Source organism: Chiloscyllium plagiosum, unplaced genomic scaffold, assembly GCF_037043375.1.
Source record: "Chiloscyllium plagiosum isolate Xiang-an unplaced genomic scaffold, Cpla_swu_hap1 HiC_scaffold_25, whole genome shotgun sequence".
Taxonomy (NCBI): domain Eukaryota; kingdom Metazoa; phylum Chordata; class Chondrichthyes; order Orectolobiformes; family Hemiscylliidae; genus Chiloscyllium; species Chiloscyllium plagiosum.
The window spans coordinates 5,342,181-5,366,322 of NW_028270163.1; the positions used below are offsets into that span (position 1 = coordinate 5,342,181).

General features: G+C 47.7%; 1 protein-coding gene across 1 annotated transcript in view; it reads left to right on the forward strand.

Annotated features, from left to right (window-relative positions):
- Positions 1-24,142, forward strand: part of evpla (envoplakin a) — an 84,219-nt gene that overhangs the window by 33,707 nt on the left and 26,370 nt on the right. The window contains exons 3-12 of the mRNA XM_043714322.2: positions 1,478-1,632; positions 4,612-4,735; positions 7,175-7,306; positions 9,262-9,303; positions 10,901-11,062; positions 12,105-12,212; positions 13,282-13,377; positions 15,813-15,938; positions 16,910-17,056; positions 23,905-24,059. Coding sequence (XP_043570257.2) covers positions 1,478-1,632; positions 4,612-4,735; positions 7,175-7,306; positions 9,262-9,303; positions 10,901-11,062; positions 12,105-12,212; positions 13,282-13,377; positions 15,813-15,938; positions 16,910-17,056; positions 23,905-24,059 — 1,247 coding nt within the window. The remainder of the gene's footprint in view (positions 1-1,477; positions 1,633-4,611; positions 4,736-7,174; positions 7,307-9,261; positions 9,304-10,900; positions 11,063-12,104; positions 12,213-13,281; positions 13,378-15,812; positions 15,939-16,909; positions 17,057-23,904; positions 24,060-24,142) is intronic.

Below are 24,142 nucleotides of genomic sequence, written 5' to 3' on the forward strand. Positions count from 1 at the left end.
AGAAGGTGTTTGGTATGCTTTCCTTTATTGGTCAGAGTATTGAGTACAAGAGTTGGGAAGTCATGTCGCATCTGTACAGGACATTGGTTAGGCCACTGTTGGAATATTGCGTGCAATTCTGTTCTCCTTCCTATCGGAAAGATGTTGTGAAACTTGAAAGGATTCAGAAAAGAGTTACAAGGATTTTGCCAGGGTTGGAGGATTTGAGCTATAGGAAGAGGCTGAATAGGCTGGGGCTGTTTTCACTGGAGTGTTGGAGGCTGAGGGGTGACCTTATAGAGTTTTACAAAATTATGAGGGGCATGGATAGGATAAATAGGCAAAGTCTTTTCCCTGGGGTTGGGGAGTCCAGAACTAGAGGGCATAGGTTTAGGGTGAGAGGGGAAAGATATAAAAGAGACCTAAGGGGCAACCTTTTCACACAGAGGGTGGTGTGTGTATGGAATGAGCTGCCAGAGGAAGTGGTGGAGGCTGGTACAATTGCAACATTTAAGAGGCATTTGGATAGGTATATGAATAGGAAGGGTTTGGAGGGATATGGGCCGGGTGCTGGCAGGTGGGACTAGATTGGGTTGGGATATCTGGTCGGCATGGATGGGTTGGACCGAAGGGTCTGTTTCCATGCTGTATATCTCTATGACTCTATGAGGTCAGGCAGCATCCATGGAGCAGGGCAGTCGACCTTTCCGGAATTCCTGATGAAGGGCGTATGCCTGATTCTCCTGCTCCTCGGATGCTGCCTGACCTGCTGTGCTTTTCCAGTGCCATACTTTTGACTCAAATCTCTATCCATGCTAATGTATAACCCCAATACCGCGGGCACTTATCTTATTAAGTAACTTAACATGTTGTACCTTATCACACACTATCTGGAAATCTAACTTTATTGCATCCAATGCTTCCCCCGTATCTATCCTGCTTGTTACCTCCTCAAAGACTTTGATAAATATTTCAGGCCAGAATTTGGATCATTGTGTATATTCAAGGTTGAGATGGACACATTTTTAATCAGTAAGGGAATCGGGAAAAAGGCAGCAAAGTGGAGTTAAGGATTAACAGATGAGTCATGATCTCTTTAAATTGTGGAGCAGACTTGGCAGGCAAAATGGCTGATTTCTGCCCCTACATTTTTAAAGGCTTCAAGACGTGGTTAAGCTTCACCGTGCAGCTCGGCTGAGTCAGTCACAAGGGAAAAAAATACTTGAAGACAGTGGCTTCAATCTATCCAATATTTAATTGCAAGAAATTTCTGGGCGATGTTTGGATGGTCAGTCTGATACTTTGCCACATAACTGAGAAAGAGAAGTCTCTCCAGATTCTCTGGCTATGTTAAATAAATTGATAAAAACTTTAAAACTGACACAAAATGCCATTAAGACCCAACAGCAGGATGGATTCTTAACAAACCGTGTCTGCAGGCAAGATATATTTTGATAGATTTGACCATGTTTGTTTCTCTTGATTGATTTTTTTTCAGGATAGAATAAACTACCAGAACAAACGCCCATTCAAATACGAGTCTGTGAACAATGAAAATTTGGCTCGATCAGAGGGACTCCTTAAGGATCTTTTCCTGGATGTCGACAAGGCAAAGAAGCTGAAACACCCACAGGCTAACATAATCGAAAATGAGTACGTTGAAAGTTAAGGGACACTGCAGTGTCATGGATGATTAATGCAGAGAACATGAGTTAAAATCTCGGTAGGACAGTTTGGGGATTCGTATTGGAGAAAATCTGGGAGTGAAAAGCTTCTGTCTGTAAAAGTGAGCATGAAACTGACAGATTGTACTAAAAACCTAACTGCTTCACAATGGAACCCTATTGTCCTTACCCAGTCTGGGCTGACATGTGAAAGTGAGGACTGCAGATGTTGGAAACCAGAGTTTAGATCAGAGTGGTGATGGAAAAGCACAGAAGGTCAGGCAGCATCCAAGGAGCAAGAAAATTCATGTTTCGGGCAAAAGCCCTTCATCATTCCTGATAAAGGGCTTTTGCCCGAAACGTCGATGTTCCTGCTCCTTGGATGCTGCCTGACCTGCTGTGCTTTTCCAGCACCACTCTGATCTAAACCCTGGGCTGACGTGTGACTCCAGTTCAAAACCAATGTTTACTCTTCTCTGAAATGATCTTCAAACGTGTAGATGAGCTGAGCTCACCATGCAATTCCTCCGGACCATCAGAGATGGGCAATAAATATACTCTCACCATCCAGTGATGCCGACGTCCAGCCCGAGAATTACTAAAGTTAGTTCAAAATCACATTTTATTCCAAACTTGGGCTCATACCGATAGCGTTGGACTGTAAAAATGGGAGAGGCGCACAGAAATAATTAAACTGAGTCAGTTTGGAACTTATCTAGGTCCTATGCAACTCTGACTCAATGTGACATAACCTTCTCAGGTTTTTACCCATATAGACCTGGTTCAGATTCCCGGTTGTCCTCAAAGTGATTGGGAATCCTGGCTCAGTGAAAATGGGTGATGGTCTGGATCCTACTTCAGAATTTTGATGAATCCCATAGGTCATAGAGTCCCGACAGTGCACATACAGGCCATTTGGCCCATAGAGACACTCCAAAGAGTATCCCACCCAGAACCTATCTCCACATTTACAATGGCTAATCCATCTAGAGCTGCACATTATGGATTTTCTCCCATGGCTCATCCATCTGCAAATCCCTGGTCGCTAGGGGTGGCTTAGCATGATCAATCCACCTAAACTGCCTGTGTTTCGATTGTGTGAGGAAACCAGAGAACCCAGAGGAAATCCACTTCGACACATGGACAATGTGCAAACTCCACACAGACAGTCAGCCAAGGGGGGGGGGGGGGGGGGAGCTGTACCACACTGGCCACCCTCCCACCCTGAGGGAGCGCTGCAACGTCCCACCCTGAGGGAGCGCTGCAACGTCCCACCCTGAGGGAGCGCTGCACCGTCCCACCCTGAGGGAGCGCTGCACCATCCCACCCTGAGGGAGCGCTGCACCGTCCCACCCTGAGGGAGCGCTGCACCATCCCACCCTGAGGGAGCGCTGCACCGTCCCACCCTGAGGGAGCGCTGCACCGTCCCACCCTGAGGGAGCGCTGCACCATCCCACCCTGAGGGAGCGCTGCACCGTCCCACCCTGAGGGAGCGCTGCACCGTCCCACCCTGAGGGAGCACTGCACCCTCCCACCCTGAGGGAGCGTTGCACCGTCCCACCCTGAGGGAGCGCTGCACCATCCCACCCTGAGGGAGCGCTGCACCATCCCACCCTGAGGGAGCGCTGCACCATCCCACCCTGAGGGAGCGCTGCACCATCCCACCCTGAGGGAGCGCTGCACCGTCCCACCCTGAGGGAGCGCTGCACCGTCCCACCCTGAGGGAGCGCTGCACCGTCCCACCCTGAGGGAGCGCTGCACCGTCCCACCCTGAGGGAGCGCTGCACCGTCCCACCCTGTGACGTAGCAGTGCTAACCACTGAGCCACCAAGCCACATCTTCTTCTTAATCTCATGTTTTTAGAGCATTCACTAACACACCCTTATTCCATGGATCCAAATTTTACTTGATATTCCTTGGGTGTTAGAATTTATCCCCACAGAATTCCCAAAAGAATGAAGAGGTGGGCAGTAGATTGGTCCAAATAAAGGATCCTTCATAACAAGGATTTGCTTGACCAACAACTTTGGGGTTACACCTTTTAAAGAGAACTGAATGGATATTTGAAAATAAGAATCATTTAATAGGGTGTAGGATATTGACAATGGACCCAATGCACACATGTGCAGCATTTGTACACGTGTTCCAGATCAGGATCAGTTGAAATTTCAGGTGCTACATAAATTCAGGAGTTATATAATGGGAGGTTACAGCCCAGTGCTTTGAAACCCACAGATTGAGCAGGGATTTGGAAGGTGTGAGTCATTGACAGGGATTTAATTCAGGGTGCTTATCTATAGAAGGATTGCTGTCAGCGACTGTGATATACATTAGGATCTTATTGGGTGGTTTATACAGACAATAGCCAGGAGTGAGGTATGGGCTGACATTTAATTTAGAGCCATGGATGGTTTATGTATAGAAGAACAGATATCTGGAGCGAGTTACAGACTGGGATCTAATCAAATGTTAGTGTGGTTTATATATAGAATAACAGATACCTAGGAGTGACTTGCAGATTGGAATCTAATCGAGGGGATTAGAGTGGTTTATATATAGAATAACAAATATCCAGGAGTGAGTTACATCTCGAATCTAATCGAGAGGTTACTGTGGCTTATATATAGAATAACAGGTACCTGGGAGCGAGTTACAGACTCGAATCTAATTGAAGGGTTCAGAGTGTTTTATATGTAGAATAACAGATATCCAGGAGTGAGTTACAGTCTGGAATCAAATGGTGGAGATCAGACTGGTTCATATATAGAATAACAGATAGCAGGGAGTGAATTACAGACTGGAATCTAATTGAGGTACTCAATGGGAAGGGGCTTCACTGAGGCTATATTACTTTGCCACAGCTGACTATTGATAATTGGCTGGCATCAATGTGGCATTAGAAATGGTTGCAGAGGTAACCACTCCGGACTTGGTCAGTATTTTTAATGTGTGTTCCACGTCTGTTTAGTGTCAAGAAAATGCATGAACTCTGGGCTAAACAATGCACAGCATTTCGAGACCTCTATGAGAAGCTGGAAATCCCCAAAGGATACAATTCCGTGGAATGGTCTGACATCCTGGCACAGAAGCAGGTACAGTATCTACCCCACCACCTGCGAACTAACTCACTGCCCTGTGCACAACACAAGCTCATTGAAGGCTTGCACACTAACTCACGATGTCCTGTTTCCTCTTTTCACTGACAGAAGTTATCGCAGTCTAAATCCTCACCTTGTTTTTAACGTCAGTCCTGGCCTCCACCTCTCCCTGTGGATGTAACCTTCCTGAGACCAATAAGCTCCAGAGGACACTGCACATCCTCAGTTCCCAATTCTGTATGTGGACCTCATCAGCCTCTGTCTGAATTTCTTTCCCTACTTTCTCTTTCTCTTCCTCTCTCACTGTCTTTCAATCTATCACTGTTCATCCTCTCTTCCATGAAAACACAGAGGTTCAGAATTATCATGGCTCTGAATGAGGCCATTCAGCCCACCATGCCTGCACTGGCTCTATGCCCTACTGCTAAACTCCTTTCCTCCGCCATCCCAGCACACCACTTCTATCCACATAATCATCCAGTGCTCTCTTGAATACCTCAATTGTCCCAATCACATTTCCAGGCAGTACATTCCAGGTGGGCGACAGTGAGGTCTGCAGATACTGGAGACCAGAGTCGCGAGTGTGTTGCTGGAAAAGCACAGCAGGTCAGGCAGCATCCAAGGAGCAGGAAAATCGACGTTTCAGGCCAGAGCCCTTCATCAGGAATCGATTCCTGATAAAGGGCTCTTGCCCGAAACATCGATTTTCCTGCTCCTCGGATGCTGCCTGGCCTGCTGTGCTTTTCCAGCAACACACTCTCAGTACATTCCAGATCCCAATCGTCGTTGTCTCAAAATATTTTTGTCACCTCTCCAATTTGCACATCACATTAAATCTATTCCCTCTCATTCTCGTTATGAGTGGGAACAGCTTCTCCCTATCTACTCTGTCCAGCCCACTCATGATTTTGAAAACCTCTATCAAATCTCCTCTCAGCCTTCTTCAGTCTGAGGAGAGCATTCCCCAGTGTCTTCAATCTATCCTCATCACTGAAGTTTCTCATTCCTGGAAGCATTCTTGTGAATTGCTTATGCACTCTCTCCAAACAAAACATAAAATCTTGGAGACGCTTCTCTGGTCTGTCAGCAACTCTGGAGAGAGAGGTACACAGATAATGTTTCAGGTCAAGAATGCAGTGCAGACTCAATGGGCCGAAGGGCCTCTTCTATACTGCGTTATTCCATGTTTCTTGATGTTTCTGAAGTGAGACCGCCAACATGAACTGTTTCTCTGTCAACAGATTCTGATGGAAGTGCTGAATATTTCCAGAACGTTCTATTTTTGTTTCAGATATCTTCGGTATCCACAGTGGTTTCAGGTTATAATGAGATCAGCTGTGAACTGTAGATTGAAGGTGCTGAATAGCCAATTCCTGCTCCTTGATCTCCTGTTTTGCTTTTGATAAGATCTCCTTATGTGACCCAGTGCCCAATGTTTTCAGATTATGCTCCGGAGAATTGATCGTATGGATAGTGCTGACTGACTGGATGACATTCCAAAACTAAAACGAACTGGGGATGTAGGAGGAAGTTCCTTGAAAGTGGAGTGGCAGGTAGAAAAGGTGTTGAAGAATGCATTTGGCATACTTGCCTTCATTGGTCAGAACATTGAGCATTGAGATGTCATGTTGCGGTTGTTCAGGACATTGGTGAGGCCACTTTTAGAATACTGCATACAATTCTGGTTGTACAATTCTACAGCAAGGATGTTGTTAAACTTGAGAGCGTGCAGAAACAATCTACAAGGATGTTGCCAGGGCTGGAGGATCTGAGCTCCAGGGAGAGGCTGCATAGGCTGGGGCTGTCTTCCCTGGCGCGTTGGAGGCTGAGGGGTGACCTTATAGAGGTTTATAAAATCAAGAGGGGCTTGGAGAGGGTGAATAACTAAGGTCTTTTCCCCAGGGTAGGGGAGTCCAAAACTCGAGTGCGCAGGTTTAGGAGGGGAAAGATTTAAAAGGACCTGAGGGGTAACTTTTTCATGCAGAGGGTGGTGCATGTGTGGAACAAGCTATCAGAGGAAGTGTTGGAAGTGGATATAACTGCAACATTTAAAAGGCATCTGGATGGGTATATGAACAGAAAGGGTTTAGAGGGATATGGGCCAAGTGCTGGCAAATAGGACTAAATTAATTTAGGTTATCTGGTCGACATGGACAAGTTGGACTGAAGAGTCTGTTTCTGTGCTCTATAACTCTATGACTATATCACCAGCAAATGAGCAATGGAAAGGGTGCAACACACAACTGTCTCCCTATGTCTCAAAGGTATTGAGCACTGGTTACAATGCACCCCAGCTTTCACCTTCTCTCTACAGCTGTCTGCAGTGCTCTGCCCTCACCTCTACCTCAGGCTTTAAGGCCCTGGTGCACTCTACTGTCCAAAACCATCACCACCTTCCATTCTGTTTAACATCTTCTGTTTCGGTGTCCACAGAGAGAAGTCAATAATGGCGGATTTGGACCACAGTTGTCGGAACTGGAGAGACAGATTGCTGGTCACCACATACTGAGTAAACAGGTTGAAGCCTACAGCCCAGAGATTAACAGCCAGTCCATCGGAAACCCGGTAAGGAAGCAGGCTAGGCATGGGGACAACCGGATTTACAATGAGCGGAGGACACAGTCCTTGTTCTAGCCCAGCATTGTCAGCAATACTTTGGTTTGTAATTGGCACTACTTCAGAAATGTTTGTTCCTGCTGCATCCCAGAGCAAACAGGATCAGACTCCACACCTGTTTTGTATTGCCAAAACCCCCTCGCTGGACAACTCTACTCCAGCAAATCTCAGCACCAGAGAGTGACAGAGACAGGTTTTGGATAGCAGAGGTTAGAGCACACATAACTACCTTGTTAGCTCCTCAGTAAAACCGTGTGAGCCAGAGTTGAATTCCTGACCCATGAGGGTTATGGATGGCTCACCACTGAATCAGAAAACATTACTTCAGTTTCGGAAACCTGGTCAGCATGGATCAGCTGGGTCGAAGGGTCTGTTTCTGTATGACTTGAGAACATGGTCCATGCAGCCACACCTGTAGCACTGAGGGAGTGTGGCACTATTGGACGGTCAGCTCTGACAGAGTGATGCACTGTCGGAAGGTCAGTGCTGAGGGAGTGATGCACTGTCAAAGGGTCAGTTCTGAGGAAGTGCTGCACTGTCAGAGGGTCAGTTCTGAGGGAGCACCGCACTGTTGGTGGGTCAGTTCTGGGGGAGCACTGCACTCTCGGAGGGTCAGTACTGAGGGAGCACCACACTGTCAGAGGGTCAGTTCTGAGGGAGCACCACACTGTTGGAGGGTCAGTTCTGAGGGAGCACCACACTGTTGGAGGGTCAGTACTGAGGGAGCACCACACTGTCGGAGAGGCGACACTGAGGGAGTACCACACTGTCAAAGCTACGATGCTAAACAGAGGTTCATTTTCATGAAAAATTCATTTTTATAGTGTTTGAGTTTCCAATGCATTCAAAGTAGCACCTGGAGCCTTCTGCACACTGATGCTGGAGTGAATTTGCTGACGAGTTTGTGCTCTGAGTCAAACTGGATGGAGCAGTTTGCCGCTGGTCTAGCTGCAGTGCTTTATGGATGCACAGACTTACAATCTGTGTTGTTTTGCTGTGACTCCTGTCCCATCCCAATCAAAAGTGCGTCTGACACAGAGATATCCCAGTCTGCCTCCGAGGGTTGCCTTGTGCCACTTTGAACAGGATTAGGAAGTGGGTGTGTCTCACCTTCCATTTTAAATCTCCTGAACAGTAAACCTTTCTGGGTGCTCAATGGTAATTGGTATAAAAGTACTAATAGTCAAGGTGAGGGGTGAGGGCTGGGAGTCAGGATTGGTATTGGCCATGAATACAGCCTGTTGTTTTTACAACTTGGTGGGATTAGAACTGATGACATCTGAGGAGCATAAATGCTGGATGCTTGTTGATTCTGATGTTGGATCATCCTCACACTGGAAGATGAACAAAGAGCCTCTGTAAAGTTAAATACATCAAAGTGTAGATGCAGGAAAACAACAACTAGAGGACTTCTGTCCCAGAGAGATTGGGGACAGGTTTAACAGGCAGCTAACTTGAGAAAAACTGCATGTCTCACATCAACCAACTGGTGAAACTGTATTTTAATGACAAATAGGGAGCAAAGACAGAGGGAACTTGTGGGGTGGAGGTAATATCACTGTGACAGTAATCTCAGAGCTCGACATGGGGCCAAATCCCTCAGTCACAGCTGTCAGAATTTAAGGTCAAAAAACAAATCTGGAATGTAAGGCTAGTCTTTGTGATGGTGATGGTGAGTGTTGTAAAAACCTCTCTGATACACAATATCCTCCAGCGAAGGAAATCTGCTGTCCTTACCTGATCTGGCCTACACATGACTCTTGACCCACAACAATGTGGTTGACTCCCAGCCGTCTCTGAACTGGCTGTGTGAGGTGCCCAGTGCAGTTTGAGGTGAGCGACAAGTGTTTACAACTCATGATGCAGAAATGTGAGGAAGCACCTGTTTTTTCTTTGCCTTACAGGAGGAGCTCAAGTCTGTCCAGAAGCAGTACAAGAACCTAGTGGTGAGTTCCTATTAGCTGCTCCTGGGTGAGCTTATACCACACGTGACTTCAGGCTCAGGTTGTCCTGTGTACCCCTCAGTATGGGAAAGAACGAGCTCTCTTGATGAATTTTGCAGACCGTGTTCTGTCACTCCTTGCTGCATTTTAACTTGATGTTTCCTATCAACTCTGTGATTTATTGTCCATCACATCACACAGCCTGAGGCTAAAGATGCTGGTGCTGGGAATCTTGGGAGCAACCTCTCTCTTCAGATTGTTTCTCTCCTTCATCGATCCTCTAACCTTCTGTCTCTCTCCTTTTTCTGTTTTTCTCCTGTTGCTGGGCTTAGAGAGTCTTTCAACCTGACTTCCTGGGAGTCACTTCCTCTCTGTCAGCTTAACTTCCTGTCAATGCAAGGTTTTTCATTCTTGGTGCCTCCGTCAGTCTTGGGACTCTGTACCTTTGCCACATATGGATCTCTGTTTCTGTCTCCCCTAAAGCCCCATGGCTGTTCCTTCCTCTACCCAATCTACCTGATCGATGTTCTGTTCTTCAGTCCCTTTCCGGGCTCTTACTGGCCAAATACCTTTGCCTAGTATTTGCGTGACTCTGGCAATGCATGATTGTTGAAAGCTATAATCACCCATTTCTCTATTGCAGAGCAAGGAGCAGATCTCTGTTTTATTCCATAGGACCATAGAATCCCTGCATGTGGCCCACTGAGTCCACACTGCCACCCCCTCACTGAAGAGCATCCCATCCAGACCCACCCCTCTACCCTATTCCTTATTCCTACTAATCCACATACCCCAGAACGCAATGAGGAATTTATCACGGCCAATCCACCCAACCTGCACTGTGGGAGGAAACCGGGCACCCAGAGGAAACCCACGCAGACACAGAGAGAATGTGCAAACTCCACACAGTCACCCGAGGATGGAATCGAACCCAGATCCCTGACACTGTTAGGCAGCAGTGCTAACCACTGAGCCACTATGTCGCCCCACACTTTTGGGATGTGGCCATTGTTAATGCGATCAGCATTTATTACCCACCTCTAATTGCTCTGGAATAGGTGGTGGTAAGCTGCCTATTTGAAACACCTTAGCCCTTGGCATGTTGGTACCCTACAATCTCATGATGCAGGGAGTTCCAGGATTTTGACCAGCCACACTGAAGGAATGGGCAAACGTGAGGACTGCAGATGCTGGACTTCAGTGTCTAGATTAGAGTGTACAAAGTTAAAAATCACACAACACCAGGTTATAGTCCAACAGGTTTAATTGGAAACACACTAGCTTTCGGAGCATCGCTCCTTCATCAGGTGATAGTGGTGCTGGATTAGGAAAATCAATATTTCGGGCAAAAGCCCTTCATCAGGAAAGGCTTTTGCCCGAAACGTGGATTTTCCTGCTCCTTCAGATGCTGCCTGACCTGCTGTGCTTTTCCAGCACCACACTAATCTAGACACTGAAGGAATGTCCAAGTCAGGATGGTGAGTGGCTTGGAGGGGGTGGTGTTCCCATGTAGCTGCTGCTGCTGTCCCTTTCAGTGGTAGATACTGAGAGTTTGGGAAGTGTTGTTGGAGTCTAAAGGAGTTATGGTGTTTTTATTCAGGAATCCACTCAGTTGCGAGGCCATCAACTGGACAGTCTGTATGACTACATGCAGAGCTGCACCAAACAGCTGGTTCTACTGAACGATCAACAAGAAAAAATCATCAAGGAAGACTGGACTGATAAGATGATGGTGCCAGAGGAGGTCCGCAGGCAGTATGAGGTGAGTGTGGAATGCAGGATACAAATAACCATTGAAAATATAAGCATAAAGTGATTGTTCAGCATTGCAGTGAAGGGTTTGAAATGGCTTTGTGTAAATGGTTGGTGTGCCCACTTTTGGAGCACCTATGTAGTTCTGGTTGCCCTACTATGGAAAGGATATTATTAAAATGCAGAAAAGACTTACTTGGATCCTACCTGGACTAGAAAGTTTGAGCTATAAGGAGAGGCTGGATATGCTGGGAACTTTTCCCCTGGTGTGTAGGGGAGTGAGGGTGACCTTATAGAGGTCTATAAAGTCAGAAGAGGCATAGATAGGGTAGATAGCCAACAGCTTTTCCCCATGAGAGGGGAATCCAAAACTCGAGGGGATAAGTTTAAGGTGAGAGGGGAGAGAAACACAAAAGAGTGCAGCGGGGCAGTTTTTTTCACCCTGATGGTAAGTGTCTGCCAGAGGTAGTGGTGGAGGTGAGTACAATTTTGTCATTTAAGAAACATTTGGACATGTACATAGAGGGATAGGTCCAGAAGAATATGAACCAAACACAGGCAAAGGGGCCTGGACTAATTGTGAAAACTGGACAGCATGGACAAGTTGGGCTGAAGGGCCTGTTTGCAATGCTGTAAATCTCTATGACTCGAATTTAGAGGAGATAGGAAGGTTATATTGATGAACACATTCATATTGTCACTTCTAGCTCTCATCATACAACCAACCATCAGCATTTGTAGGACGTTTTAATTACATTTATTAAGTTTATCTTTTTGCTTCCTTTCACTATTGGAAGAATTGGTTGAACATGAACAAATAAGATGACTTATTTTATTTAAAGTCACCTTCTCACTTGCTGCATCACTCCTGTGTGATGGGTTATTGTGGCTTTAAGTTCTCTGATTCTTCAGCATTTTTAGCAAAGACTTATGGGGAGGGAACAGGTCATCGACCTGAAAATGCTATTTCTCTCTTCTCCAGATGCTACCTGCCTGCCATGAGATGCACGCAGCACATTTATTTCCTAACCCTTTGTTTCACTTTCCTGCAGAGCTTTAAAGACAATGGGCTGTTGGATGAGGAAGCCACCGTTAATCAGATTCAGGATGACGGGGAGAGACTGATCAAACTGAAGCACCCTGGCAGTCCGACAATTGAGGTACAAATTTGTTCACACTCACACATTAGGGAAGTGAAAATAAACCAGACAGATAAACAGAACTATCCAAACCAACCCTTTCAAACCCATGAACAGACTCAATAACCAAATGATCCAGGTTAGACCTGCGATAGGCTTAGGCATCTCTAATCCATTTCGAACCAATCAACAGATCCATTTCGATCCAACCCAACTGAACCAATCCAAACCAAACTGTGTTTTAGCCAATCAAATTGGAACTTAACCAAAATTCAAATGAAAGCCTGTCAAGGCCACAAAAGCAAACCAAATCCACAGCGAATTCATCATGAGCAAACAGGATGTTGGATAAGTGGTGCTGCCATAATGGCAATAGACATTGTTTCATCAGAAAGGCCCCAGGTTTTTCACCACCTGAGGCAGCCTGGTTCCCAGCTCATGACAGTTCAGCAGGACCCAAGGGGGTGGGAGCTGTCACCGTCAGGGATAAAAGTGAAGAACAAGTCCAACAACAGGGGCAATGAGGACTGGGAACAATCGCCTCACTGCAGCTCATTGTCAGTCAATACGCAGTTTTCATTCTTCTGATTGGACCATCCAATTAGGCTTGTTTTTAATAATCCCATATCTCCCAGAGAATTCTTCCTGACTACTGTTCATGTTTGACTGGGGGGTGTGGGGGGGGGGTGGTGATATGGAGGGAGGGCTGGGGGCAGAGGAGTGTAGCATCAGTCACTGGTGAAGCTGAACCGTGACAGGATGGAGTAGTTGGTTCATTTCATACATGGCTTAGTTCTTTACTGCCCCAAATCAATTGGCTGCAAAGAAGCAACAGGGTGCTTGAGCCCTTTTTTCTTGTTAAGCAATAATTGACAGACAATTAGTGACCCAAACCTCTAAAGGCGATGACAATAGTTAAGTACAAGAGCCATAGAGTCATACAGCATGGAAACAGACCCTTCAGTCTAGCCAGTCCATGCTGACCACGTTCCCAAGACTTGATGGGCTGAAGGGTCTTTTTCTCTGCTATGACTGTACCTCACCATGCATTTGCACAGAGATTGTAACATGTATAGGATCTGTCTTTCAGGCCCATAAGGATGCTGTGAAAAATGAATGGCAACAATTTCTAAATCTCTGCATCTGCCAGGAGGCACACCTGAAGAACGTGGAGGACTACAAAAAGGTAACAAACTGGCAGATGGCTCCAAGAGACTCTGAGCTTATCCCCGTGCAGTGTGGAAAGTTTTTCATTATGTTGGTGTTTGTGGATGTAAAGGCATTGGATGTAATAGTGGCAGGAATTCTCTCCCTATAGCAACGACCCAAGTAGTCCCTGGTGAAAATGTGTTTGCACAGTTTGGAATGTGGCAGTCATATTTTACAGCAGTCTCAATAACTGTAGTTGATGCTGCTAACCCCTTTCAATCGATTTGCTCAGTACCCTGTACTATCCCACCCTGCAATCTCTAGGGCTTGTGCAAGGAGACTTACAGATATCCAGTTACTCTGAGTATCAAAATAGTTACAGTCTCTAAACAGGACAGCCACTGTACATACACCCACCCACCCCCTTCCAGTACGTCCATCCAGGCAGGTGTGAATCCATGAACAAGCTTACTAAGAAAGTCGGACATTTAAGGAATGGTTAAAAGCCTGATGATATCATTTTTTGTGTCTGAGTCACTAGACGTAAAACACTGCTTTTTTCTTCTTCATCTTTGATATGATTGCCTTCCTCTGTCATTGTGCTAATGACTAAATTTTGTTTATCTTTTACCCAAGAACACGATATACCACACCCAACCACAAAGCCTCTTACACAATAGGGAGTAACCCAACGTCTTAATTACTTTTAGCTGAGGGGTTGGGACACAATGTTTTATTGTTACGCCCTCTGTCAGATTATTATTTATCAGTAATAATTCATTGTATTATAACACTGGTTTGGTGAGCTTTAGCTCAGTTTACTGAAGATCATTCTGGCTCCTTGTTCATTGCTTCAATTTTGAAATTCTCACCTTTGTTTTTAAATCTCTGCATCATCTCACCCGTTTTCTATTCCCATCAAACCGCCGACCTCATAGATTTCGGCCTCCTCCAATTCTGATTTCTTCTTTATCAGTTCTCTGCCTGACAACGGGTCAGACCCTCTGCACTGTCACCTCCACCATGGGGTAAGTCGGGGGGCCAGGTGCCAAAAATCACCTCAGCCAGAATAGGGATTGAACCCCTGCTGTAGGTACTGGTCTCCCCCATGCTAACTGCCTCCTGGTGTATTCCAGTTTGAATTATGTCAGTATTGGTGATAATACTTTCTTGTTGTGGTTCTGTTCGCCGAGCTGGGAATTTGTGTTGCAGAATGCCTCTAGGAATTCCCTGGCTGTTCTCTGTTTGGCTTGTCCTATAATAGTAGTGTTGTCCCAGTAGGCTTGGCACTCATCCACAGATTCAATCAATAAGCACATCAACCTAGACCCAATATACTGACCACTGCAACGGACAGCTGGAACTGACAACCGGAAGCGGCAGATACAAACCACTACAAATGCTGGAGGAAAGATCACAGAAGCGCTTCACAGGAGGCTCCCAAGCACGGAGGATGTCACCTAGACATCCCAACACCTAGACATCCCAACACAAATTCCCAGCTCGGCGAACAGAACCACTACAACGAGCACCCGAGCTACAAATCTTTTCCCAAACTTTGATAATACTTTCAGTTGCCTAGGTTCCAAGTTTTGGAATCTTCCTTCTACACCTTTCCATCATCTCTATCTCTTTCTCCCCCTGTCTCTCTGAATTTAAGATGCATCTTAGGAGTAGTCATAAAGTCAGAGAGTCATACAGCATGGAAACAGACCCTTAGACCTAACAAGTCTCCACTGACCATGTTCCTAAACTAAACTAATCCCTCTTGGCCCACATCCCTCCAAACCTTTCCTATTCATGAACTTATCCAAATGTAGATTAGATTCCTTGCAGTTTTTTCTTTTTGGAAACAGGCCCTTTGGCCCAACAAGTCCACACTGACCCTATGAAGAGTAACCCACCCAGACCTATTTCTCTCTGACTGATGCACCTAACACTACGGGCAATTTAGCATGGCCAGTTCACCTGACCTGCACATCTTTGGACTGTGGGAGGAAACCGGAGCACCCGGAGGAAACCCACGCAGACTATACCCACATCTGTCACTTCCTCTGGTAGCTCATTCCACACACAAACCACTCTCTGTGTCAAAATGTTGCCCCTCATGTCCTTTCTCCTCTCACCCTAAAATATTCCTCTTAGTTTTGAACTCCCCCACCCTAAGGAAAAGACCCTTGCCACTCACCTTATCCATGCCCCTCATGATTTTATAATCCTCTGTAAGGTTACCACTCAACCTCCTACACTCCACTGGAAAAAAGTCCCAGACTATCCAGTCTACTATCGCTTTGTTCAAACGTTTGTTCATCTCCCCTAATATCTCCTCGAGTGTCTCAGTGTTGTTGTATTTACAGGCCCTGTAAAACACTTTGTGGTGCTTTCTTACATTAAAGGCACCATATAAAATTAAGTTGTTTTGTAACTGTAAATAAGTGTAATTATTTCTCCTCTCCCCCTTCCCTTCTGTAGTTCCACTATGATGCTGACACCCTTGCTCAATCCATTAAAAAGCACAATACCGATCTGGACAACAAGTTCTCGAGGTACAACAAGGATAATGCTCGGCTTGTGTCTGACCTGCTTCACCAGCTCGAGGTGAGGATGAAGAACCAGGCGTCCATTGGATCAAACCACTTTCTCTTCAAGTCCACTCGCTTGTCGTCATATAACCCTGATGGGGCAGTTAAAAGCAGGAATAAATCTAGTGTTGCCAAAGTCTCCAGTATTAAAATTAATCTTTTGAGTATGCTTTCAAAAGAAAAAGACACAATTTGTTTAAGTTTTGCTTCAAGCACTCATGAGGGCAATTCATAATGTAAAGAGGAACAACATTTTATGTGAAAACAGAGCGCTGATTGGTCGGCAACTGGGCTCTGACTGGTAGAGGTGCTACCTTGGAAAATGCACCAGTTAGATGATGATTGGCAGTTAACTGCTGAGTATTGTTTAAACTTAAATCGGACAGGTTGACTTCGATTGGCCAGAGAAGGACTCTCATATGTTTTGTAGAGTTGGAACAGGCACAGTGTGCGTATCTGTTCTTTCTGTCTGCAAATGTATGATCTATAGACAGCTTCCAGGAGGAAACCATCAGCCTATTGGAGTCGTAATGACTCAGCATAACTAGTCCCACTCCCTGCCTTTCCCCGTAGCCTGGAAATGTTTTCTCTTCAGGCATTTGACTAATCAGTTTTCTTTTTAAAAAACAAGCTTGAACCTGCCTCCATTGCACTCTCAAACATTCCCAGTTCTAAGCCCTCACTGTCTAGAACATTTTCCATGCCCCTTTGGTTCCTTTGCCAATCAGAATGGTGTCTTCCAGTTCTTGATCTTTCCGCCAAAGGGAATTGGTTTCTCATTGATTTCAAAGTCCTCTGTCAGGATTCCCAATTGGATTTATTGGTGTCTGTATTTTATTGATGGCCTCTTCCTCACTGAAGGAAGCATTCTCCCAATATCTACGCTATCAACATCTTTCAGAATCTTACAGATAAAGGATTCCCAGATCCCACTCTTCTTTTTGACTGTGGCCACTCATTCAAATTCTTTTTTTCTATTGTACACAGAATGATGAGAAGAATATCATCCAAATGGACAAAGATATCAATGATTTGAAGAGGGAGAGCCAGCAGATTGTACCACTGAAAGCCAGGCGTACCCCAGTCTCCAAACCCCTGCCGGTGGATGCCCTGTGTGACTGGGAAGATGGACAGGTGAGGCAGAGAAACACAACCAACAAGCAATGGATTTGACAGTCCGCCAAATCTGAAAGCAAACAGTGAAAGGTATCCTCAGACATAGATCAGAGGAAGGTCATAGGAACAGGAGCAGGCCATTCAGCCCTTGAAGTCTGTTCTGCTGTTCAGTAGATGGTGGCCAATCTGTATCTTCAGCCCTCGTCCAAGTTGTTTCTACATATCCCCCGATACCCTTAAACCAACACAATGTCTAGCTTGAGAATTAATAATCGGACCAAAGTTTGGAAATTGATGTTCCTGAATCCTAGATTGGTCACTTCCTGACTTCACTGCTGAAGAGCCAAGCCCCACCCTTCATAAAATCAGCAGAAATAGGAAGAGGAGTGGCCCATTCAGCCCCTTGAATCTGCTGAGGCATTCAGTACAATCCCAGTAGATCTGATTGTGGCCTGAACTCCATTTTTAAGTCTGGCCCCAAAGCCATTGACTCACTTGTTGGTCAAAAACCTGTCCGACCTGAATATATTCAATGACCCAGTCTCCACTGCTTACTAGGGGAGAGAATTCCAAAGATTAATGTCCCCTCTGAGAGGAAATCCTTCCTCATCTCCCTCTTAAATCAGACAGCCCCTATTATTTATAAACTGTCTTCCTTGTCCTCTATTCGAGGGGAAGCTTCCAGCCAGCATTCACTTTGCCACGTTTCAATAAGATGACCCCTTCATCCTTCTAAACTCTAATGTGTTTAGATCCAACCTGCTCAACATTGCCTCAGAAGACAACCCTTAACCCTAGTCCAGTGAATGTTCTCTGAACACTTCCAATGGAATTAGATATCTCCTGAAGTAAAGACTGTACACATTGGACCAAATGCTGTTTAGACTCTATAGGGGGGAGTACACTGGAAATCAAGAAACACTATTTCACAGGTTGTATCAGAGTGTAACAGTTTTATTTAACCACCAAATTGGTCAATTTATTTCTTCCTTCTCCTGCTACCCAGGATAAAAGGAATGTCCAGCAGCCTCTTGTAGTTAATGCAAAAACAATCCATTTACTACAAAGAAGCTGATTCATTCACTAAGTGGTAAAATTAGTAACAACTAAGCCGCAATACAAAAGTAACAGCTCATAAAATCACCGTAGAGACCCTACAGTGTGGGAGCAGGCCTTTCAGCCCATCGAGTCCACACCAACCCTTCAATGAGCATCCCACCTACACCTACCCCTACCCTATCCCTGTAACCATACATTTCCCATGGCTAATCCACCTAGCCTACACATCCCTGGACAGTATGGGGCAATTTAGCATGGCCAATCCATCTAACATTCATATCTTTGGACATCCTATCCCGTTAAATCCCAAATCTATCACATGATAGATCTGACTATACAACTCTGAAGAGGTGGAAAGGTTTTTAAACAAAGTGGGAAAGAAAAACAGCATGGTGGAGCAAGATTCCAACCTCAAAAGGATAACTCAAAGGAAAACAATCTTCTGTTGACAAGAACAAGACAGCTGTAGAATCGATAAGGTCTTCAAATTAGACTTGAATCCAGATGAGAGTCAGTGATACTTGACCTGATCGGGTCCCTACGATATTTAACAGAGAGATTATAATGCTGCAGCAGGGGTCATGTTTCTATATTAGGCATTGGGTTTGCCCAAGTCTGGAGCATAGTTCCATCTATTGTCTATTAGTCAAGGTAATCAGCTTTTTTGCCCATTAACATATCTATCTATAACTCTTTACAAATTATTTCAATGCTCCTCATAACTTGCTCTTCTGCCTATCTCTACATTGAAACAACTCTGCCTACAATAGTCAGTGAGTTTTGAGAAGATTTGTAGCTCAGGTTGAGGTTTTGGATGTAGGTTTGCTCGCTGAGCTGGAAGGTTCATTTCCAGACGTTTTGTCATCCTACTAGGTAACATCTTCAGTGGGCCTCAGGCGAAGCACTGCTGAAAATTCCTATTTTCTATTTATATGTTTGGGTTTCTTTGGGTTGGTGAAGTCATTTCCTGTAGTGATGTTATTTCCTGTGGTGAAGTCACTTCCTGTTCCTTTTCTCAGGGGTTGGTAGATGGGGGTCTAACTCGATGTGTTTGTTGATAGAGTTCCGGTTGGAGTGCCATGCTTCTAGGAATTTTCGTGCATGTCTTTGTTTGGTTTGTCTTAGGATGGATGTGTTGTCCCAGTGGAAGTGGTGTCCTTCCTCATCACCAGGTCCTGTTCATTCATCACCCCACCAATTACAGTGTTTCCTAACCTCGCACCCACCTCTTTACCCTTCTGCAGCACAACAACTCTCTCAAAATAATGTCTTACCTCAATGTTGTGCATGACCTTGGGTATCCTTGATTTCCTTCACCCCACAATGGGCAGCCATGCCTTCACCCGACAATGGACGGCCATGCCTTCACCCGACAGTGGGCGGCCATGCCTTCATCCCACTATGTGCAGCCATGCCTTCACCCCACAATGGGCAGCCATGCCTTCACCCGACAATGGGCGGCCATGCCTTTACCCGACAGTGGGCGGCCATGCCTTCATCCCCCCAATGGGGCAGCCATCCCTTCATCCCAAATATGGTGGCCATGCCTTCACCCCACTATGGGCAGCCATGCCTTCACCCCCTTATGGGCGGCCATGCCTTCACCCGACAGTGGGCAGCCATGCCTTCACCCCACAATGGGCAGCCATACCTTCACCCCACTGTGGGTGGCCATGCTTTCACCCCACTATGGGTGGCCATGCCTTCACCCCACTATGGGCAGCCATGCCTTCACCCGACAGTGGGCAGCCATGCCTTCACCCCGTTATGGGCGGCCACACCTTCACCCCCTTATGGGTGGCCATGCCTTCACCTAACAGTGGGTGACAATGCCTTCACCCCCCAGTGGGCGGCCATGCCTCACTCCACAGTGGGCGGCCATGCCTTCACCCCAGCATGGGCAGCCATGCCTTCACCATTTTATGGGCAGCCATGCCTTCACCCAACAGGGGGCTGCCAAGCCTTCACCCCCTTATGGGCAGCCATGCCTTCACCCCACAATGGGCAGCCATGCCTTCACCCCACTGTGGGCAGCCATGCCTTCACCCCACAATGGGCAGCCATGCCTTCACCCCACAATGGGCAGCCATGCCTTCACCCCACTGTGGGCAGCCATGCCTTCACCCCACAATGGGCAGCCATGCCTTCACCCCACTGTGGGCGGCCATGCCTTCACCCCCCAATGGGCAGCCATGCCTTCACCCCACTGTGGGCGGCCATGCCTTCACCCGACAGTGGGCGGCCTTCACCCGACAGTGGGCGGCCTTCACCCCCTTGTGGGCGGCCATGCCTTCACCCCACAATGGGCAGCCATGCCTTCACCCCACTGTGGGCGGCCATGCCTTCACCCGACAGTGGGCGGCCTTCACCCGACAGTGGGCGGCCATGCATTCACCTCACTATCGGCAGCCATACCTTCACCCCACTATGGGCGGCCATGCCTTCACCCGACAGTGGGCAGCATGCCTTCACCCGACAGTGGGCGGCCATGCATTCACCCCCTTATGGGCGGCCATGCCTTCACCCCCTCATGGGTGGCCATGCCTTCACCCGACAGTGGGCAGCCATGCCTTCACCCCAGTATGGGCAGCCATGCCTTCACCTCTATGGGCTGCCACGCCTTCACCCGACAGTGGGCAAACATGCCTTCACCCCACTATGGGCAGCCACGCCTTCACCCGACAGTGGGCGGCCATGCCTTCACCCCCTTATGGGTAGCCACGCCTTCACCCCCTCATGGGTGGCCACGCCTTCACCCGACAGTGGGCAGCCATGCCTTCACCCCCTTATGGGCAGCCACGCCTTCACCCCCTCATGGGTGGCCATGCCTTCACCCCACTATGGGTGGCCATGCCTTCACCCCCTTACGGGTGGCCATGCCTTCACCCCACAATGGGCAGCCATGCCTTCACCCAACTATGGGTGGCCATGCCTTCATCCCCCTTATGGGCAGCCATGCCTTCACCCGATAGTGGGCAGCCATGCCTTCACCCCCTTATGGGCGGTCACGCCTTCACCTCCTTATGGGCAGCCATGCCTTCACCCCACTATGGGCAGCCATGCCTTCACCCCACTATGGGCAGTGATGCCTTCACCCCCTTACGGGTGGCCATGCCTTCACCCTACTATGGGTGACCATGTCTTCACCCTACAATGGGCAGCCATGCCTTCAGCCCAGTATGGGTGGCCATGCCTTCACCCTTGTATGGGCGGTCATACCTTCAGCTCCTCTTGTCCCTAGCTCTGGAATATCCACCCATCCCTAAACCTCTGACCTTATCTTGCTTTAAGACCCTTCCTAAGATTACCTCTTTGACCATCTTTCTGGTCATCTGTCCAGACCTCAGGCACAATGGCAATTTTAGTCAGATTATGTACCTTGCAAAGCACCTGGGACTTTGTATATTACATTAAAGACGCTAAAAGAATTCAGGTCGCTGAACAATCAGAAACTTTGAGGAGAAAGTGAGGTCTGCAGATGCTGGAGATCAGAGCTGGAAATGTGTTGCTGGAAAAGCGCAGCAGGTCAGGCAGCATCCAGGGAACAGGAGAATCGACGCTTCGGGCATAAGCCCTTCTTCAGGAATGAGGAAAGTTTGTCCAGCAGGCTAAGATAAAAGGTACGGAGGAGGGACTTGGGGGAGGGGCATCGGAAATGTGATAGGTGGAAAGAGGTCAAGGTGAGGGTGATAGGTCAGACTGGGGTGGGGGCGGAGAGGTCGGGAAGAAGATTGCAGGTTAGGAAGGCGGTGCTGTATTTGATGGATTTGACTGAGACAGGGTGGGGGGAAGGGAAATGAGGAAACTGGTGAAATCCGAGTTCATCCCTTGTGGTTGGAGGGTTCCTAGCCGGAAGATGAGGCGTTCTTCCTCCAACCGTCGTTTTGTTGTGGTCTGACGATGGAGGAGTCCAAAGACCTGCATATCCTTGGTGGAGTGGGAGGGGGAATTGAAATGTTGAGCTACAGGGTGGTTGGGTTGGTTGGTCCGGGTGTCCCAGAGGTGTTCTCTGAAACGCTCCGCAAGTAGCCGGCCTGTCTCCCCAATATAGAGGAGGCCACATCGGGTGTAGAGGATGCAATAGATGATGTGTGTGGAGGTGCAGGTGAATCTGTGGCGGATATGGAAGTTTCCTTTGGGGCCTTGGAGGGAGGTGAGGGGGGAGGTGTGGGCGCAAGTCTTGCACCTCCTGCGGTTGCAGGGGAAGGTGCCGGGAGTGGAGGTTGGGTTGGTGGGGGGTGTGGATCTGACGAGGGAGTCACGGAGGGAGTGGTCTTTACGGAATGCTGATAGGGGAGGGGAGGGAAATATATCCTTGGTGGTGGGGTCCGTTTGGAGGTGGCGGAAATGACGGCGGATGATGCGCTGTACATGGAGATTGGTGGGGTGGTAGGTGAGGACCAGTGGGGTTCTGTCCTGGTGGCGGTTGGAGGGGCGGGGTTCAAGGGCGGAGGAGCGGGAAGTGGAAGAGATGCGGTGGAGGGCATCGTCGACCACGTCGGGTGGGAAATTGCGGTCCTTGAAGAAGGAGGCCATCTGGGTTGTGCGTTTTTGGAACTGGTCCTCCTGGGAGCAGATGCGGCGGAGTCAAAGGAATTGGGAAAATGGGATGGCGTTTTTACAGGGGGCAGGATGGGAGGAGGTGTAGTCCAGGTAGCTGTGGGAGTCGGTCGGTTTGTAGTAGATGTCCGTGTTGATTCGGTCACCTGAGATAGAAATAGAAAGGTCGAGGAAGGGGAGGGAGGAATCTGAGACTGTCCAGGTGAATTTGAGGTCGGGGTGGAAGGTGTTGGTGAAGTGGATGAACTGTTCAACCTCCTCGTGGGAGCACGAGGCTGCGCCGATACAGTCATCGATGTAGCGGAGGAAAAGGTGGGGGGTGGGGCCAGTGTAGTTGCGGAAGATGGATTGTTCCACATATCCTACGAAGAGGCAGGCATAGCTGGGGCCCATGCGGGTGCCCATGCAACCACAGGAGGTGCAAGACTTGCGCCCACACCTCCCCCCTCACCTCCCTCCAAGGCCCCAAAGGAAACTTCCATATCCGCCACAGATTCACCTGCACCTCCACACATATCATCTATTGCATCCTCTGCACCCGATGTGGCGTCCTCTATATTGGGGAGACAGGCCGGCTACTTGCGGAGCGTTTCAGAGAACACCTCTGGGACACCCGGACCAACCAACCCAACCACCCTGTAGCTCAACACTTCAATTCCCCCTCCCACTCCACCAAGGATATGCAGGTCTTTGGACTCCTCCATCGTCAGACCACAACAAAACGACGGTTGGAGGAAGAACGCCTCATCTTCCGGCTAGGAACCCTCCAACCACAAGGGATGAACTCGGATTTCACCAGGTTCCTCATTTCCCCTCCCCCCACCCTGTCTCAGTCAAATCCATCAAATACAGCACCGCCTTCCTAACCTGCAATCTTCTTCCCGACCTCTCCGCCCCCACCCCAGTCTGACCTATCACCCTCACCTTGACCTCTTTCCACCTATCGCATTTCCGACGCCCCTCCCCCAAGTCCCTCCTCCCTACCTTTTATCTTAGCCTGCTGGACAAACTTTCCTCATTCCTGAAGAAGGGCTTATGCCCGAAACGTCGATTCTCCTGTTCCCTGGATGCTGCCTAACCTGCTGCGCTTTTCCAGCAACACATTTCCAATCAGAAACTTTGGGCTTACTTATTTGTCTGCAGGGTGAAGGATCACATTTCGTTCTGAGATTCTGTAAGTGGCTGAGATACATTGCCAAGCTGGCAGTCTCGTCGATCTGAGGAGAATATTTCTTTGTCCTTTACAGAATGAGATCAGCCGAGGTGAAAAGTTGATCCTTCAGAACAACTCGGACCCTGAGAGCTGGGTGGTGGTGAACAGTGCGAAAGAGACCAAACGTGCCCCCGGGGTCTGTTTCAACATCCCTCCACCTGACCCAGAGGTCACAGCCCTTGTAAACAGGTCAGCTCATTTTCATGTCCCTACTTGCTTATCCAAGGCGTTTTTACTTACAGAATGCTCCCCATGGAGATGATGGAGAGGGT